The sequence below is a fragment of the Dunckerocampus dactyliophorus genome, chromosome 12 (genome assembly GCF_027744805.1).
Source record: "Dunckerocampus dactyliophorus isolate RoL2022-P2 chromosome 12, RoL_Ddac_1.1, whole genome shotgun sequence".
Classification (NCBI taxonomy): domain Eukaryota; kingdom Metazoa; phylum Chordata; class Actinopteri; order Syngnathiformes; family Syngnathidae; genus Dunckerocampus; species Dunckerocampus dactyliophorus.
In genome coordinates this window covers 3,541,574-3,559,103 of record NC_072830.1, presented here as the reverse complement: position 1 = coordinate 3,559,103, position 17,530 = coordinate 3,541,574, and the positions used below count along the sequence as shown (strand labels likewise).

Genomic DNA, 17,530 nt, shown 5'->3' with positions numbered 1-17,530 from the left:
ATAGAAAAGCAAGGTAAAAATAGATATAGAGCACGTCATTTTATAATCAGAACAAAGCACACCAGCACAGACGCTCCTCCGAAGGTCGAGGAAAGAAAAGCCATGATTGTAACACCGACTATACAAAGACTAGAGAGACAAAAGACCACTTTAGGATTCTTGTTTTCTGCACAGGCCTCCAGCTCACCGGGACCTCATTATTTCGCCTCTTAAGATGTGGACTTGACACATTTCAAAACTTTCCTGACCTAAAAAGCTTTAGGCCCAAAAAAACTGCAAACAGAAAAGCTGTTGGAGTGAGACTCCAAATGCTCCAGATGCAAAGTGAATATTTGGGCTTTGAAGAGGTGCCAAAAAGGCCGAAATGTGTCTGCTTCACAGCTTTTTTTTTTTTTTTTGGCGGAAAATTCCAGTTTACATTCAATTTTGCGAGGAAGTGGTAGGATGACGCCGTTATAAGGACGTGTGCGTCGAGCTGGGGGCCTGTGCACACCCTCCCCTGCAAATATATATCTATATAATAGTATATATAATATGTATAATCTCTTTTCATCCTCGTTAATTGTGTCACTATACATTTGAATTGGTACAAAGAACTTTCATATACAAGCAACCTATCACTGAGAGGAAAAAACACCAATTTTGTTTTTTGGAGAGAAAAAAACCATAAAAAACATGAAAAAATAAAACAAGCTGATTGACTTCTAAAAAAATCAAGAAAGCGTTTTGGGAGTAAAATAAATGTTGTACATCTCCATCCGACAAAGTCCAAAGTCAAATAAAAAGCCCTATGGTACAAGAGGATAGCAGTAGTAGCGCTATGCAACAAATGGGATGTATGCAAATGAGTTGAACAACAGCATCGTTATTATTGGTCAGTAGTATGGTCACAGCCGCCCCCCCCGGCCCCCCTGGCCCCCGCCTCCCTTCATCAAACACCCCTCAGATCTGCATCTGCTCCAGGTATTTGTAGGTGGGGTTCTCGTAGCCGTGGTTCTGCATTTTGCTGAGGTGGCGCTCTTCTGGGGTCAGCATGGGGTCGACCTGGGACAAACAAGAATACACGTGACACTATTTATACATATATATGCATTTGTAAACATATACGTCATGTATTAGTACAGCACTCCCTTATCACGTCTAATCATGGGCTGTATTCATGGCTGATTACAGCCCATTATTAGTCTTATTAGTAGCAAATTATACAGATTTTTTTGGCCTAGATAAAGCATTTTCAAGCATAAAAATGGCTAAATGAAATATAAGTTATTCAGAAGGCATTCAAAGACGACAATGGCCACCGTATGTGATTATAGGGGTGTTATTTCATGTCTAGGGAGCTCTAATAACTCTAAAAAACATATTTAGAATATCATAAACAGCTTTTCTACGCTCTAAATATGAAATGATTCCATTCGTAATAAGGACTTACTTTTTTTCCCCTAATTCTTTCCTAAATGAAGCATTTTCAAGCATAAAAATGGCTAAATGAAGTAAAATACAAATATAAGGCATTCAGAAGACGCGTTCAAAGACGTTGTGGTGATATGTGGAATTCTACACTGGTCACTAGGTGTCAGTATTGATAAGACAAGAGCCACCATATGTCTTATTTTCTCTTATCACTGTATGTCTACTGCATTGGGTAATGTGAATGACTAATGGGGTGTTATTTCACGTCTAGAGCACTCTCATAATGTTAAAAAAAAACGTATCAAGAAGGTTGTAAACTGCTTTTCTATGCTCTAACTATAAAAATATTCCCTTTATAAATAAGGAATCCTACTTTGCGGAAAAATTCAGAGAAAGAGTCACATGGCACAATGTCGCTGACGTCATCTAGCAGTTTGCTAGCGGCATGGGTAGAGCAAACGGGCGACAGCGTACCTCCACAATGCCGTGGCTGATGGTGCCGTACTGCCTCTTCCTCAGCAGCACCAGGCTGATGACGATGACAGTCGCTATGGCCACCGCGATCACCAGCAGACCAATCAGCACGCTGCTCCCGAAGCTGAAGTCCTCGCCCAGAGGCCTGTAGGTCTCCTGCTGGGCACAAACACACACACGCATGGCGAGGGGACGCCACGTTAACCACTACAGCAAACCCGGAGCACATTTTTATTCTTCGTTATTTTGTATACTGTGTGGAGCCTCGCCCCTTTAGATACCGTTCCACTGACAAGAGTCGCCAAAAAGTGGTCCAGTCGCCTTGATTTGGGAGAGGAGCTATTATATCTACATTAGAGATATAGTAGGACAAACACATCATTTGTCCTTTTTGATGTTTATACGCTACACATCCGTCCTCAAAGCTTAGATTATTCTTTGTTGTTTTCAGCTTTTATTATGAGGTCAACTTCTTTTTCCACTTGTATGACAGCTATGAAGGTGATAAAGTGCCGTGGTGGAGGTCCCGCTTTCCATTCCCCATATATACTACTCATCCGTCGTCAAAGGTAAGAGTTTTTTTATTGTGCTTTTGTTTTATTGTTAACGCGGTTAACTTCTTTTTGCACTTGTCTGAGAGTTACCAGTGTTACCAATGAAAAGCATGCGTCTCGTGTTTTTTGGTTGTTATCTGCAAAACCATTGCCTTTCCTTTCAATTAAATTCAATTAAATTGTATTTTATTTTATTACATTTTGTTTTGGTTGTTATCCGCAAAAAAACCCCCAAAACATTGTCTTTAATTTAACTTAACTTACATTAAATTACATAAAACAACATTGTATTATTTTATTACATTTGATTTTGGTTGTTATCTGCAAAAAATCATTGACTTTCCCTTAACTTAACTTACAATTAACTTCAATTAAATTACATTACATTACATTAAATCACATTAAACGACATTGTATTTTATTTTATTACATTTTATTTTGGTTGTTATCTGCAAAAACCATTACCTTTAAATTCAATTCAATTTGGTTTTATTACATTTTATTTTGGTTGTTATGTGCAAAAATCATTGACTTTAATTGAACTTAACTTACAATTAACTTCAATTAAATTACATTATATTACATTAAATTACGTTCTATTTTATTGAATTACATTTTATTTTGGTTGTTATCTGCCTTTCATTTAACTTAACTTAATTCAATTTAAATACATTGTACTTTATTTTATTCAATTTTATTTTGCTTGTTATATGTTGTTGCCTTTAAGTGAACTTACTGTAATTTACTCAATGATAATACATTACATGAAATTACATACTATTTTATTTTAGTATTCTGTTTGTTATCTGCAAAAAACATTGCCTCTAATTTAACTTAACTTATAATTCAAGTCAATTACATTAAATGTTGCTCTTTTCATTTTTAATTGTATTTTATTTTATTTAGGTTTTTCGATGGCCACAGTTTGAGACTAGAACAGATTCTTTCCATGATTTCCTATGAGAACGACTCCACTGTACATTATTTTGGAGTGGAAACAAAAAAAAATGATTTATGTTTTTTACCTTTAATGACATAAGCATGATCATTTAGATGAGACACTCCTCACACAAGTGTGTGTGTGTGTGTGTGTGTGTGTGTGTGTGCGTGCGTGTGTGCGTGTGCGCGTTTAGGGGGTGCATGTGCGTTCCGTGGAAGCACTACAAAAGTCATGTGGCACTCGGGTCGGTCATGTGATCCGGCACATATGACGCACACGTGATCATACATGCGTTGCGTCCATCGCATGACCCGACTCACATGACACACACATGCACACATGCACAAAGGGGTGAGATTTGTAGATTTTGGTTCTGCGGCAGTGGAACCTCTAATGTCAAACGCCCCAAAAGTAGAGCATAATTCTCCAGAAAAATAGTCGCTTGACAGTTCAGCTTGTCTTCTGACTCCACTTTTTGCTTTTTCTTTGCCTTTTTTTTGGAAGGATAACAGTGACGGCAACGGTAGAAAAAATGATGACGATAACCACAGGACAGGAAATGGAACAAGGAGGGGACACACGTATTGGTCCTGGCTGCTCAGTACAATACAGCTATCTAAAGTCAATAGGCGTATTAGCATTGATGTGACCCGACTCGCCTCCCAGGCACACAACTGGGTGTGCACATCATTGGGATGTTTGCCAACTTCTTTTTCCTGGTTAAAAATGTTAAAAAGGCGCCATTTTGAAAGTTTCCCTTTGCTTTAAACATCCGTCATCAAAGGTAAGCGTGATTTCAGGTTCGCTTATACTGCGGCTGGCTTCTTTTTACACTTGCATGTCAGTTACACGAGTGTACACTTAACAAAAACTTTTATGACGGCCACAGCTTGACCCTTGAACTGATTATATCTATTTCTATTATAGATATAACAGCTTGACCATATAGATATAACAGCTTGGGGTTAACACCTTAGAGGTTCCACTGTGTACCCTCATTAAAAGTCACAGTCGTCAGTCGCCAGCACACTGTGAGTGCTGACCGGAGTTGCTCACAGAGGCCAGCGGAGGGCGCCGCCATACTCACCAGCTCATCATCATGCATTATGCGGACTCGCTCTGCACTGTAAACAACTTCTTTTACATCCAGAGACTCATCAATCACCTGTCAACACAGACAGGGCAGCCCGGGTTATTGTGTGTGTGTGTGTGTGTGTGTGTGTGTGTGTGTGTGTGTGTGTGTGTGTAAGACAGGTGCAGAGTGCGGGCATTAAATTGGAGGGATTATCAGTGTGTGGGTAATGATTCTGTCTTGTACAAGCTGCAAGAGGAAGTGTGTGTGTGTGTGTGTGTGTGTGTGTGTGTTTGTGCGTGTGTGTGCGTGTAAGCATCAACAAGACTCCCCGGCACACACACATTCACCACAAACCTGTCAAGAAAGCGCTGCGAGCCCAAGTGCAAAGAGACAGAAGAGCCGGGATGTTGACGTGCACACAAAGATTGCCACAAAAACAAACACACACGTGCATGCGAAAACACATAATGATGATGAAAACCCCCCCAGCTTTTAGCGGCTTGTTAGCATGCAACATGCACACACACGCATTTACGTACACAGCAGCTGCAGCAGGCAAGCACGTGGAGAAAAGTCGCATGCAATGGCGGACTCACAAAGCCTGCAGTTGATCTCAAATAGTTTGGCGTGACTTAGCAGTAACCATGGCAACACCATCGCTGCTGGAATGTGCGTATGCGTGTGTGTGCGGGTACCACTTTGGTATAAGAACACTCTTAAGAAGGCTTCATAAATGTGAATACAACTGGATTTGAACCCCCAGTGCACGAGTATAAAAGTGCAAGATGTCAAAGGCCACATTTAAATCTATTGCTTTGTTTATGAATGCTAGAAACTCACTAATTCAAGTAAAACATGCTTAAAATTCCTGAAAATGATTGTAGTACATTGAAAGTATAGATTTTTTTCACAATTTTTTTGATACCGATGTAATACAGTAGATACAGTACATTTTCGTATTCATACAAGCTTTATATTGTTAAACCATTTTTTTTTTTTACTTTTGTAACAAAAAAAATATATATAATTATACCAAATATAGGATAGACCAGATTGATATTTTATTGGAACATTTTCATTTTAAAAATTTTTATTTCTTTTTATTTTTGATTTTTGGAACTTAAAACAAAGTCATTATAATTATCCTGTACATATAATAAGGATACACTAGTTTAACAAACATATTTTCATTAGATTTAATTCTAACATTTTCATTTTAATGATCGAAAACAAGTAGCAGTAGTTGACAGAAACGTTTTTGTATTCATTAGAAAAACTGCACATATTGTAGCAGCTTGTAGTACAAGCACTTGTATTATTTTCTACCTCCATAAAAATGTTTAGTCAATATCATATCATGAACATGTACAATTAAAATGCTTTACCTCCATTCTCGATATGATTTAAGGTGTTTTTTGCGCTGTACGTTGTTATATCTCGAACAATAACAATACGTCTGCAAGTAATCCAAGTGTAAACTTTCCAACACTCATTGTAAAAGGTTTAAAAGAATAGGCTTATAGTAAAGTGGTACCGAAAGGTCATTGTGGCGTCCATACGGGTAAAAAGACAGCAGAAGGCAAAAGAGCGGCCGTGAAGTTCTTACCACGTTGGGCCCCATCTTGGGTTTGTTGTTGATGATTCTCTCTTCAGCGCCGATCAGACCGTCCAGCCCGGACATGGCGGAGCCTGCGAGGAGGAGGCGGAGGAGTCAGCAGAGAAATAAAAACACCAACAGGAGATGGCGACGGCAGCGGTGGTGGACGGCAGCACGCGCACGCCCGCCTCGTCTCCATGGTGGGTGAGAATAAAAGCTTTGTTGTGCGCAACACAGAATGAGGACTGTGGACTTTTACACAAAACACAAAACACGTCTCCAACGTGACACCCGACTCATCCTGCCTGAGATGAATACGTCAACACCAGGAATGAAGAAGATGCTAGCATCACGGGGGGGAAAGGACAGCTTGGAAGGAGAGAATGGAGGTGAGGAGATGAGGAAGGACGCTTGAAGGACATGAGGAAATAAAGAGGAGGGGGGGCAGAAGACCAACCTTTCTTGAAGGCTCGTGGAGGACCAGAAAGATCGCCTTGTCGTTACAAACGAGCCACGTAAAAAAAAACAAAAAAACAAAGAAGAAGAGAGAAGTTGAGTGAGAGGAGAAAAGACAGCATTAACAAGTGAATGGGGGGGGGGGGGGGGGTATAAAAGGAGTATGAGGGACACTGAATACACACACAATAACCGCGCCTTTATTCTTACAAAAACAATTCAATACAGTTCATTTGACTAACTGTGATGACAAGTGTCACAACTAACTAAAGAGGTACTTTAATGAGAATACGTTTGGAATTTTAATAAGCATCAACAAAGTAGCGTTACCAAGGCGAGCTAACGCTAATACCTTTTCCTCCTAACACTGAAACCTAACATGAAGAGTTTTCAAACTTATAACATTCCCACATTTTCTCTTAACACACCAACATTTTACGGCAACAAAGAAAGAATGATTTCTTCTTGTAATGTAACATTAACATAACATAATATAACATAACATAATAAAACATAACATATAAAACAAAACATAACATATAACATTAGGACTATCCTCAAGTAACATGACAACTCTTACCTTCCAAAGTCACAACTTTAATCTCCTAACTTTACAACTTTTATCTTGTAACGTTGCAACTTTATTCTCCTAACTTTGTGACTTTTATCTTGTAACGTTACAATTTTATTCTCCTAACTTTGGGATTATTTTTATCTTGTAACGTTACAATTTTATCCTGGTAACTTTGCAACTTTTATCTTGCTAAGTTGCAGCTTTATCCTGGTAACTTTGCAACTTTTATCTTGCTAAGTTGCAGCTTTATCCTGGTAACTTTGCAACTTTTATCTTGCTAAATTGCAGCTTTATCCTGGTAACTTTGCAACTTTTATCTTGCTAAGTTGCAGCTTTATCCTGGTAACTTTGCAACTTTTATCTTGCTAAATTGCAACTTTATCCTGGTAACTTTGCAACTTTTATCTTGCTAAGTTGCAGCTTTATCCTGGTAACTTTGCAACTTTTATCTTGTAACGTTGCAACTTTATGCTGGTAACTTTACAACTTTTATCTTGTAAAATAAAAATATTATTCAACTTTATTCTGGTAACTTTACAGCTTTTATCTTGCACCACTGCAAATTTATTCTGGTAACTTTACAACTTTTATCTTGAAACGTTATAATTTTATCATCTGAACTTTCTGACTTTTATCTTGCATCATTACAACTTTATTCTGGTAACTTTACAAGTTTTTTCCTTATTCTCATAACTTTACGTCTTGTATCTTTTAAGATTACAGCTTTATTCTGGTAACTTTATGGCTATTATCTTGCAACATTACAATTTTATTCTTTTAAGTTTTGCAACTTTTACCTCGCAAGGTTCCAATGTATTCCCTTTCCTACGTTTATGTTGGAACGTTGCAACTTCATTCAGGTAACTTTACAACTATTACCTTTTAAAGTTACAACTTAATTGTCGTACTTTTATCCTGTAACATTGCAACTCTGACTTACCTTATATAACATTTTTCTCGCAACATTCCCACTTTCTTTTATTTAATGTTATGACGTTTGACTTTGACCTCGTAACATTTGAAGTTTATTCTCGTGACGTTGCTTTTTTTCTTGCATGCTTATGACTCTTTCCTGCTGGCGCTGCCGCTTTTTTGGTGTAGTGTACTTTTTTTTACATTACAACTTCTTTCTTACACCTTTCTGATTATTTTCTTGTTACCTCACAAGTTAATTGTCTTCACATTCGTACTTTTTTCTACGAAATGTCACAACTTTATTCCTTATTTTCGTAACGTTGCGATTTCATGTTCTTGAAACATTCCGACACTTTTTTTCCCTTGAGCATGGCTCCGATATCCTTCATGCAAAAGAAGAGTCAGAAAATAAAAGTTGAAATCAAGCAAGGGAGAAGTGTTTAGTATTAAGCTGGCTGCGTCTTCTTCCATCATTTTTCCATCAAGTTATTTCACAGTCCTGCTGAGGACCAGAACCAGAACCTGAACTCTTGGCACCCTGACATGTTTGTAGCACTTTATAAACACGATTCACACAGTGGGGAGTCTTTAGGGGTGTAGCTGCTTACCTTCTGGTTCTGGACGGGACCCCAGGGACGTGACCTTGATGGGCCGGTAAGGCTTCACCTCGGGCACGGGTACCTCCACGCTCTCCTCTGAGGACACGGTGACGTCGGGCTGGGACTCGGAAATGGAAGACAAGAACTGGTCCATGTCGGCTTTCTGCTCCTGGAGCAGCTCGTCTGCGAGGAGAGGAGGAGACGGGACACTTAAATACACACTCAACTGATGGTTTCAACTAATTAGTGCTAGCAAAATGTTGACAGAGCTGGGAGATGTGCTGTCGTGGCTGCTAAGTAGCAATTAGTGTTGTTTTTCTGGGGGAAGCAGCAGCTCAAACATGACCCACTTCTGTCAGGAAGCTCGCTACACTTTCATCTCATCTCTGACACACGAGGGGCGCCGCTCATGGAGGTGGAGACGCTCGTACTGGTGGAACACTCAACGAAACCCCCATTCAACTTTGGCCTCAGCCTGCTCCAAATCAATAAAGTTATGCTTTGACTCACGATAATAACCCCTGCTTCCCAAGACTTTTCACTTTTCTATCAAACATTCAAAATCAATAGTGTTCTTACTTGAATACAGGATAATATTGCATTAAAGTATGAAGACTGGTTCAAAAGAGCATCAGAATGCAACCAAAGCCTCCTAACCTAACCTTTGAGCTCAGCTACCTCACAAATCTGGGCACAATATCCGTAAAATCAGTAGGGTTCTTTCTTTAATACAGGATAATATTCATACAAAGTATGAAGATTGGTTCAAAAGAGCATCAGAATGCAACCAATGCTTCCGAGCCTAACCTTTGAGCCCAGCTACCTCACAAATCTTGAATCAATATCCTTAAAATCAATAGTGTTCTTACATTAATACAGGATAATATTCACACAAAGTATGAAGATTGGTTCAAAACAGTCCCAGAATGCAACTAATGCCTCCTGACCTAACCTTTGACCCCAACTACCTCACAAATCTGGAACCAATATCCTTAAAATCAATTGGGTTCTTACTTTAATACAGGATAATATTCACACGAGGTATGAAGATTGGTTCAAAAGAGCACCAGAATGCAACCAATGCCTCCGAATCTAACCTTTGACCTCAGCGAGCTCAAATCTTGGATCAATATACTCAAAATCAATATGACTCTTGCTTTTGAAGAGGGAAGATTGGTACTGATGCTCACCGCCTCGGTAAGCTTGGATTTTTGCATCAACAATCATCACAGACTGGACGGCATTAAAAGCAATAGGGTCCTTTGGTGTTTGCCAGAAAACCACCAAAGGAGCACACCACTCACCAATTTCATCCTGAATCTCGTCGGCCACGTAAGGAACTTTGTAGAGCAGAGACAGACTCTGGTTCATCCTCTCCTCGATGACACGCAGGTGGGTCATCACCTGACAAGGACACATGAAAAGACATCATCACGTAAGACACACGCAGGGTTGACGTGTTGATGGGAGTCAACAAGCCGCTCGTGTTCTTCTTCGCGTTCTTCACTCCTCCTCAGCACCAACGCACGCTAACACACCGCGACATGAAACACAACGCCGCGTCTAATATTGAAATCTGCTCAATGTCTCAAGTCACTTGACAGCAGCCTCAGCCCACAAGGCCCGATCATCATCTCTCTCACTCACATGCACGCACGCACACGTCGACAGTCTGTTTGTCAAAGGGAGGAATCCAGCACTGCCTATAGGAGGCTACAGTGAGCCTTTCCACCTACAGGGGGCGTGCTCAAACCTCCCCACACGACAATGACAGCACATACCAGCCTCTATATTAGGCACATCTGCATCCTCTGATGCAGGGATCCAAAGTGAGTACCGCAGCCTTTTTTAATTGGCAAAGGGCACATTCTAAAAATATAATTTTGAATATAATAAAAATAAAAATATTATAAAAAAAAGAAAAAAGTTGTAATCTAACAAATGAGAATAATGTTGTAATATTACGAGGAAAAATAACATAATTTAAGTAGCATCAAGTTGAAATATTCAAGAAAAAAGAAAAGTCGTAATATTATGAGAAACAAAAAAAATTAAAGTTGTACTTTTTGGAAAATTAGGTTGAGAAAAAAAGTTAGAATATTATGTATTATAAGTATATGTATTATAATTCATATGGAAATTTTACAAGAAAAAAAGTTGAAATAGTTGGGAAAAAAACAGCTGTAATTTTACAAAATAAAGCCAAAACATTAACAGAAAAAAGGTCTAATGAGAGAAAAAGTCGCAATTTTACATGAATGAACCTGTAATATTATGAGGAAAAATAATGTCATTTTAGTAGCATAGAGTTGAAATATTAAAGAAAAAATATGTCATTTTTTTAAAGTCATAATATTATGAGACCTAAAACAGAATAAAGTTGGCATTTTTGGAAAATTAGGCTGGGGAAAAGTTAGAATATGTGAATAAAGTCAAAATATATAAAAAATAAAGTCATAATTAAGAAGACACAAGAAATAAGTGGAAATAGTTGGAAAAAAAAAGAAATGGAAAAATGGCTTTAATTTGATGAGAATAAAGTCAAATTATTAAAGTTGTATTCTAACGACAATAAAATATATACCGTCATTTCCGGTGCATAAGCTGCTACTTTTTTCTCAAACTTTGAATCCTGCGGCTTGTACAGCGGTGCGGCTATTATGTGCTCATGTTCTAATCTTGTGACATCTCGTATGCTGCTACTAACCGTTTAAATATGTATTTCGGAAAACATGCATACCACCACCTCCTGTACCGGAATGTAGACGCATTGTGCACTTGTGCACTGACAACCTTACAGTCACGATCTTCCATGATAGAAAAGACAGGAAGAAATGGATATGGTGCCGCTTTCAAGTTGGCTGTCACAGAAGGAACTGTGCAACTTTTGCACAGGTCTGTCGGTGGATATTTACAGCGTAGGGTAGAAAAAACACCAACGGGTTTGAAAAGGCTGCACTACTGCTAGATGAAGAGGAGAACACCGAGAACACACCGAAAGAGAGAGAGAGAGAGAGAGAGAGGCCGACGTGTGACGAAGGAATTATGCTGCTGTTCAATTCTGACACGGACGAGGAAGACTTTTGTGGTTTTATTTTCCAAGATGACGGCGATGTTCTATGTTACGTGCAATATTTGGCATTGTTAACTAGCCATGTGCTGCGCTGCGCTGCGCTGTTAAAATAGCCGGATTTCTGTGCACTAAATATCCCATTTTATGATATGGACACCTGCGGCCTATAGTCCGGTGCGGTTTATAGATGTACAAATCTTTTTTTTCTCTCTCTCTAAATTTAGTGGGTGCAGATTATACACTGGAAATTATGGTAATTTTAGTAGCATAGAGTTGAAATATTAAAGAAAAAGTAAAAAAAAAAAAAGCATAATATGAGAAAAAAAACAAAATAAAGTAGTAATTTTTGGAAAATTTGGTTGGGGAAAAAGTTATAATAATAGGGGAATAAAGTCAAAATGTTACAAGAATAAAGTCATAATATTACGAGCAGAAAATGTACGAAGAGTTAAGAAGAAAGTTGAAATATTTGGAAAATAAAAAACAATAGCAAAAATTGGGAAAAAAGAGCAACGTTCATACTAATTATAGGCTCTTTCGTCTAAGCTGAGATGCAGTTTTTTCTCTGTAACTTCTTAGCATATCTACATGTGTTGCTTGACATTTCTTTTTTCACGATGCGGCCCTTGCTGGAAAAACATTTGGACACCCCTGTTCTAATGAGGTCCGATACAAGACATGTGGCTTTACAAATATGATAACGCAGCCACCGCACCTTTTACATGCTCGCTCATTTAGCAACAACATTTAAAAACAGCTCTCGGTCGTGGTGGATTCATGCTTGCTTGAGTCTGTGAGAATGGCTGTCATGCTATGCGGGTCTCTATAGAACACTTTTTATTTCATAACACCAATGTGCAAAGAGAGAGGGAGAGAGTTGTGCAGACGGATAATGGAATTTTGGATGAAAGCCGATGGCACAGCGACTTCACAAATAAACACAATAGACACTAGCGAGGCCACACGCACACACAGACACACACAGCAGTACTGTTATACAAGACCTGCAAGTCTAAGCCTGAGCCTCCTCCCTCAGCCAGACAGACCTCCTCACTTCTCCTCCTACACTCTTAGCAGACATCATTACGGCTCCTCTGGATGAGCAGGAATACTTTAAGAGGACCTTCCGCAAGCTTCCAAGTGTCGAGTAAGAGGACTGCAGATTGTACAAAACAAGAAGTGTTTGTTTGTAAGTTGCACAATGACGCCACACTCATGAGTGAGTCAGAAGGCAGGAGGTACTGCTCCTTTTCCACAACTTCCCGCGCAACTCTACTTGAACCCCTGCTCCGAATCATGTACTCAAAATGGAATAAAATAGAATTAGTAGACAAGATGATCATATATTATCTTATATTATTATCATATATTTTGTAAAAAGGCTACAAAACCAAACGTTACAATGAACTCATTCAATTCCAATGACGTTTTTATAAACATGAATGCTCGTATTTATACATATTTATACATCTCTTTGCACCAGAGGCAAAAAGAGGTGATGGCAAAACTGCCCACTAATGGATTTCACTTCAGAGCAATTTTAAGCCATAAAAACGGCCGCAAGGTGGCAGAAGTGCATCTGATAAGAGTTCGGCGGGGATCAAAACACACATGACAGGAAGGGCGACGTGCGAGAGCATGGAGGAGTGTAGCGTGCAGAAGGTTACGCATTGTAGGGAAACGCGCACACGTGTGCACACGCATGGCTCAGTTCCAAATGTGAAAGCTGTATAAAGTTCATGGTGTTACAGTATATTTGTAAATACAAGTACATTCTTATTTTGATGTATTTGTGTTGTTTAGATATTTGAGCTGACACAAAAGCAAAAAATATCTGTGTCAAAGTGAAAGATGCTTGAAATGTATCTTTTCACAAAAAGCTGCTTTTCTCCCTTTTCTAGTTGGGAACTGATATTTTCCTGAAACTTACCTATGTATGTTCTACTGCTGATTACTGAAAAACAGAAAAAGGAAGAAAGAAACCTTTTTTTTTTTACTGATGAAAGACGGGAGTCTAATATTTCTTTGGGCAGGTTCCATGTTTATATAGCCATACAACACGATATTCTGTGTGTCTTGAAGGATCAGTCAAGATCGTCTAAAATGGCCGCTACTCAAGGGGTTGCAAAATGGCTGGGATTGAATGAGTTAACATTTCGGCTTTTTGTCTTTACCCTTTTGCTCTATTTTTCCAATTTTTTCTGTGTTTTTTTTGGTTTGTTTGACACCCGCCAATAAAAAATGACTAAATGGCCCCTGGGCCGCACCTTGGACACCCCTGCTGTAGGTGATTTGTTATCAATCTGAGTGGTTTAGTCCACTCACTGACCTGCGACTTCATCTGAGCAGCCTTTTCGGGGTCCACAGCCAGGACGTGCTGGTAGTGGCGGATGGTGTGCTGGCGGTCCTTGTTCTCGGCGCGCACGTAGCGTCTCAGAGCCTGCAGGATGCGGTGAGGCTGCAGAAGAGGAAACACCTGTGTTAGCATCGCAACACCTGGATTTAACTCAGTCATTAAATTGAATTAAAGACTCCAGTTTGTTGCCGTATGACTTTCCTACAAGCCTGTGGGTTCTAGAGTTGGTGTGAGGTGTTGACTGACCCTGGGGGGGTCTGCCTGCAGAGCCGCCAGGTAGTTCTCCAAGGCAAGGCGGCGCCGGTCGTTCAGCATGGCCTCCACCCTGGCCAGGTGGGTCTCCACCAGCTGCTGCTTCTCACTGGCTGCCTCCTCCTCCAGGGACTCCACCATGGCCTGGAAGTGCTGCAAAAAAATGCGCACAGACCGCACGTATCAAAGTAGTCCCAAATCAAGCAACAACCTAAAATCATTCTTATTTTAGTTGCCATTTGGTATATATATTTATGATATATTTACCTCTCGCTACAAGAACACGAAATAAAATGAACAGAAACGCAAAGGTATTTCAATAACGTTATGTCTTTGCCTGAAAGCAGGGGTGTCCAATGTGAGGCACACAGGTGGGGTTTTTTATAGCCCATGGCACATTCTAAAACAAGAAAACTAAAAAAAACCAGCAAAAATAGAAACATCTGCAAGAAAAAAGTCAACATATTAAAAAATTACCAAAAAGTCCTAATTTTGTTAGAATATAAATAAATATAAATATATACATAAATAAATATAAATATCATGAGGAAAAATGTCGTTTTAGTACCACAAACATGAAATATTAAAGGAAAAAAAAGGATGTTTTTTTAAGTTGCAATATTATGAGAAACTGTAAAAACGGTGAAAATGTCATTTTTCGAAAATTAGGTTGGGTCTAAAAATATTATGGGAATAAAGTCATAAAGTGATGATTATTTAAGGAGATTATTTAAGTTTCATACTAATAATAGGCCTTTTCACCTAAAGCTGAGATGCAGTTTCTATTTCTTGAAATATATATAATGATTTAGAATATCTACATATGGTGGTCTGAAAAATATCAAAGTGGCCCTTGCATCCTTTCATTTTACTGTATGTGGCCCTCAATGGAAAAAGTTTGGACACCCCTGCCTTAAAGCATCCAATTAGATGCCACCATCATGTCATCACGAGGCTTTTCACAACCACCAGGGGGCATATTTACATAAAATCTCTCAATACGTCTTTGGCTAAATACATTTCTAGTCAATGACCATCATATCAAACCCTTGCACTTCTTTTAAGATGTTAAAAAAAGTGTGTTGAGATGGTTGTGTAAGCGGTCATATCTGACCCGACCACAGGCGGGCGCTGTGGACGCACCTGGACCAAAGTCTGCCTCTCAGCCTTGGGGAGGTTCTTGGCCTGGCGGTCCGCCTCTTCCCATTCCTTCCTCACCTGGAACGACGGGAGAGGGAAAGCAATGAATGATACTGTAAGGTAACAATGTGTACGCAATAATAATGTCATGTGACATGTATACAGGAGGTCCTCGGCCCTGTGGCGATAATGTGTCTGGTTTTAGTTGAAGTCGGAACTTCTACAAGTGCTCACCCTCTCCATGCGGTTGCGGTGTCTGATCTCCAGCTGCTCCTTGGCTCTCTGGAAGCGACTGTGCTCCTTGTCGTCGGCCGGCGTCTCAAAGTAGATGTCCACGTCGTCAGTGGGCTGAGGAGTGGGGGGCGCGGCTGCAACGGGAAAACCAGGAAAAATGAAGGCAGGGCGAGAGAGGAAGAAATTTTAAGAAGCGAGCGCGACATGGTGAACGTAAGAGGAGCTGACAGTCTTTCCTTTAGCATTCTTTTCATCCTCCCGCTGGCCTTTTGCTGACAGCACGCATCGCCCAGGCTAACAGAAAAAAAACTCCCCCGTTTGACGGCCGGGTCGTGCTCAGACTCCCTGTCACGCAAACGCACCCCCCTGCCTCCCTCGCACTGATGCTACTTCTAACCAGTAGAGAAATAAACACTGCAGAGAGAGCGTCACACTCACTGAGGCGCTTGCACACGGCCATGCAGTACTCCTCCGAGTCAAAGTTGTTGCGGTTGCCGGCGCAGCCTCCGTAGATGAAGCGTACGCACTTCCTCTGGTTCAAGTCAAAGTGCCAGCGGGGCATGGAGGCCCTGCAGGGGCCCGTCTCCGCCTCCAGGGTGCACACGGCTGCAGAGGGGAGAAACAAGTACATCAGTACATGAGATATGTACGCACAACTTCATATGTGTACTATTTAATGGTGATTTTTCATTATTAACATTTTTAATTATATAAAAAAAACGAGGCGCTGCAGTAAAATGGAGACTGTGAGTACATACTGTATGCTATGTAATACCGCAACAGGGTAATACCACATGCTGTTTTTATCCGCGTATCCTCAAAATGTCTCCCAAATTTGACACACTGTGCTACAAACATCACCTGGTGGTACCTGGTGGTACCTGGTGGTACCTGTGCAACAGCAAGTACAGTCATCCCTCATCACTTTGCCATTGAAATTTTGCGGCTTCACTCTATCACAGTTTTCCACAAATTGATCAAATAATAAATCATAATGTTTTGTGGTTAAATACAGGCTTTAATTAGTAAAAAAATATATGCATGTTTAAGCAAATTTGAGACATTTGCCTATATTTTTTTAAGCACAAAAACTGATCAATCAAAATGTGTCCAAAGTACAGCCTGGGGCCCGTTTGCAGCCGGCGGCTGTTTTTTTTACTGGCCCTCGGCAACACAATTAAACACAATTAAACAAACACACAAACACAGTTAAACAAGAAAATAAAAATAAATTGCAAAAATGATAAAAATGAGCAGTCATTTTACGAGAATAAAGACCAAATATTAGGAGACTAAAGTCACAATATTAAGAAAAACTATAGCATAAAGTTGAAATATTAAAGACTATAATAATATAGATATTTTTTAAAGTCTTACCATACAGTTGCAATTTTAGGAAAATTAGGCTGAGGAAAAGTTAGAATCTCACAATAATAAAGTGGCACTATATATATTAATATATTGTTACATAAATATTATGAGAATAAAGACATAATAAGGGAAAAAAATGGATGAGAAGAAAGTTGAAATATTGGTAAAAATAAAAAAAAAATAAACACACAAAAAAAGTTGAAAAAGTTCATTCATACTACTAATATGCTTTATCACAATGCTGTTTTTCTTTACACGTCTATATATAATATATATATATAATATAAAGGCATTCAGAAGACACATTCAAAGACGTGATGACATGTAGTGTTCTACACTGGTCACTAGGTGTCAGTAATGCTACATTGATGACACAAGAGCCACCAGACATATTGTACAGAACAGGAAGTAAAAATAACAACAACAAACTCTTTCAATGCTAACATAAGTCTATATTATGGCTTTTTTATGCATGTCTAAAATGTCTTATTTTCTTTTATTATGTCT

General features: G+C 39.3%; 1 protein-coding gene across 8 annotated transcripts in view; it reads right to left on the bottom strand.

The window, feature by feature from the left end:
- Nucleotides 1–20: 20 nt before the first annotated feature.
- Nucleotides 21–17,530, bottom strand: part of aplp2 (amyloid beta (A4) precursor-like protein 2) — a 62,391-nt gene continuing 44,881 nt past the window's right edge. The window contains exons 7-18 of one of the 8 annotated variants that reach the window (XM_054794755.1): nt 16,091–16,258; nt 15,653–15,786; nt 15,422–15,496; nt 14,273–14,431; nt 14,000–14,128; nt 9,902–10,001; nt 8,607–8,780; nt 6,511–6,546; nt 6,063–6,145; nt 4,469–4,546; nt 1,888–2,046; nt 21–1,044 (exon numbers count right to left, since the gene is read on the bottom strand). In XM_054794755.1, coding sequence (XP_054650730.1) covers nt 943–1,044; nt 1,888–2,046; nt 4,469–4,546; nt 6,063–6,145; nt 6,511–6,546; nt 8,607–8,780; nt 9,902–10,001; nt 14,000–14,128; nt 14,273–14,431; nt 15,422–15,496; nt 15,653–15,786; nt 16,091–16,258 — 1,397 coding nt within the window. In that variant the 3' untranslated portion in view covers nt 21–942. The remainder of the gene's footprint in view (nt 1,045–1,887; nt 2,047–4,468; nt 4,547–6,062; nt 6,146–6,510; nt 6,547–8,606; nt 8,781–9,901; nt 10,002–13,999; nt 14,129–14,272; nt 14,432–15,421; nt 15,497–15,652; nt 15,787–16,090; nt 16,259–17,530) is intronic. The other 7 variants (XM_054794756.1, XM_054794760.1, XM_054794761.1 and 4 more) reach the window with 7 other exon arrangements.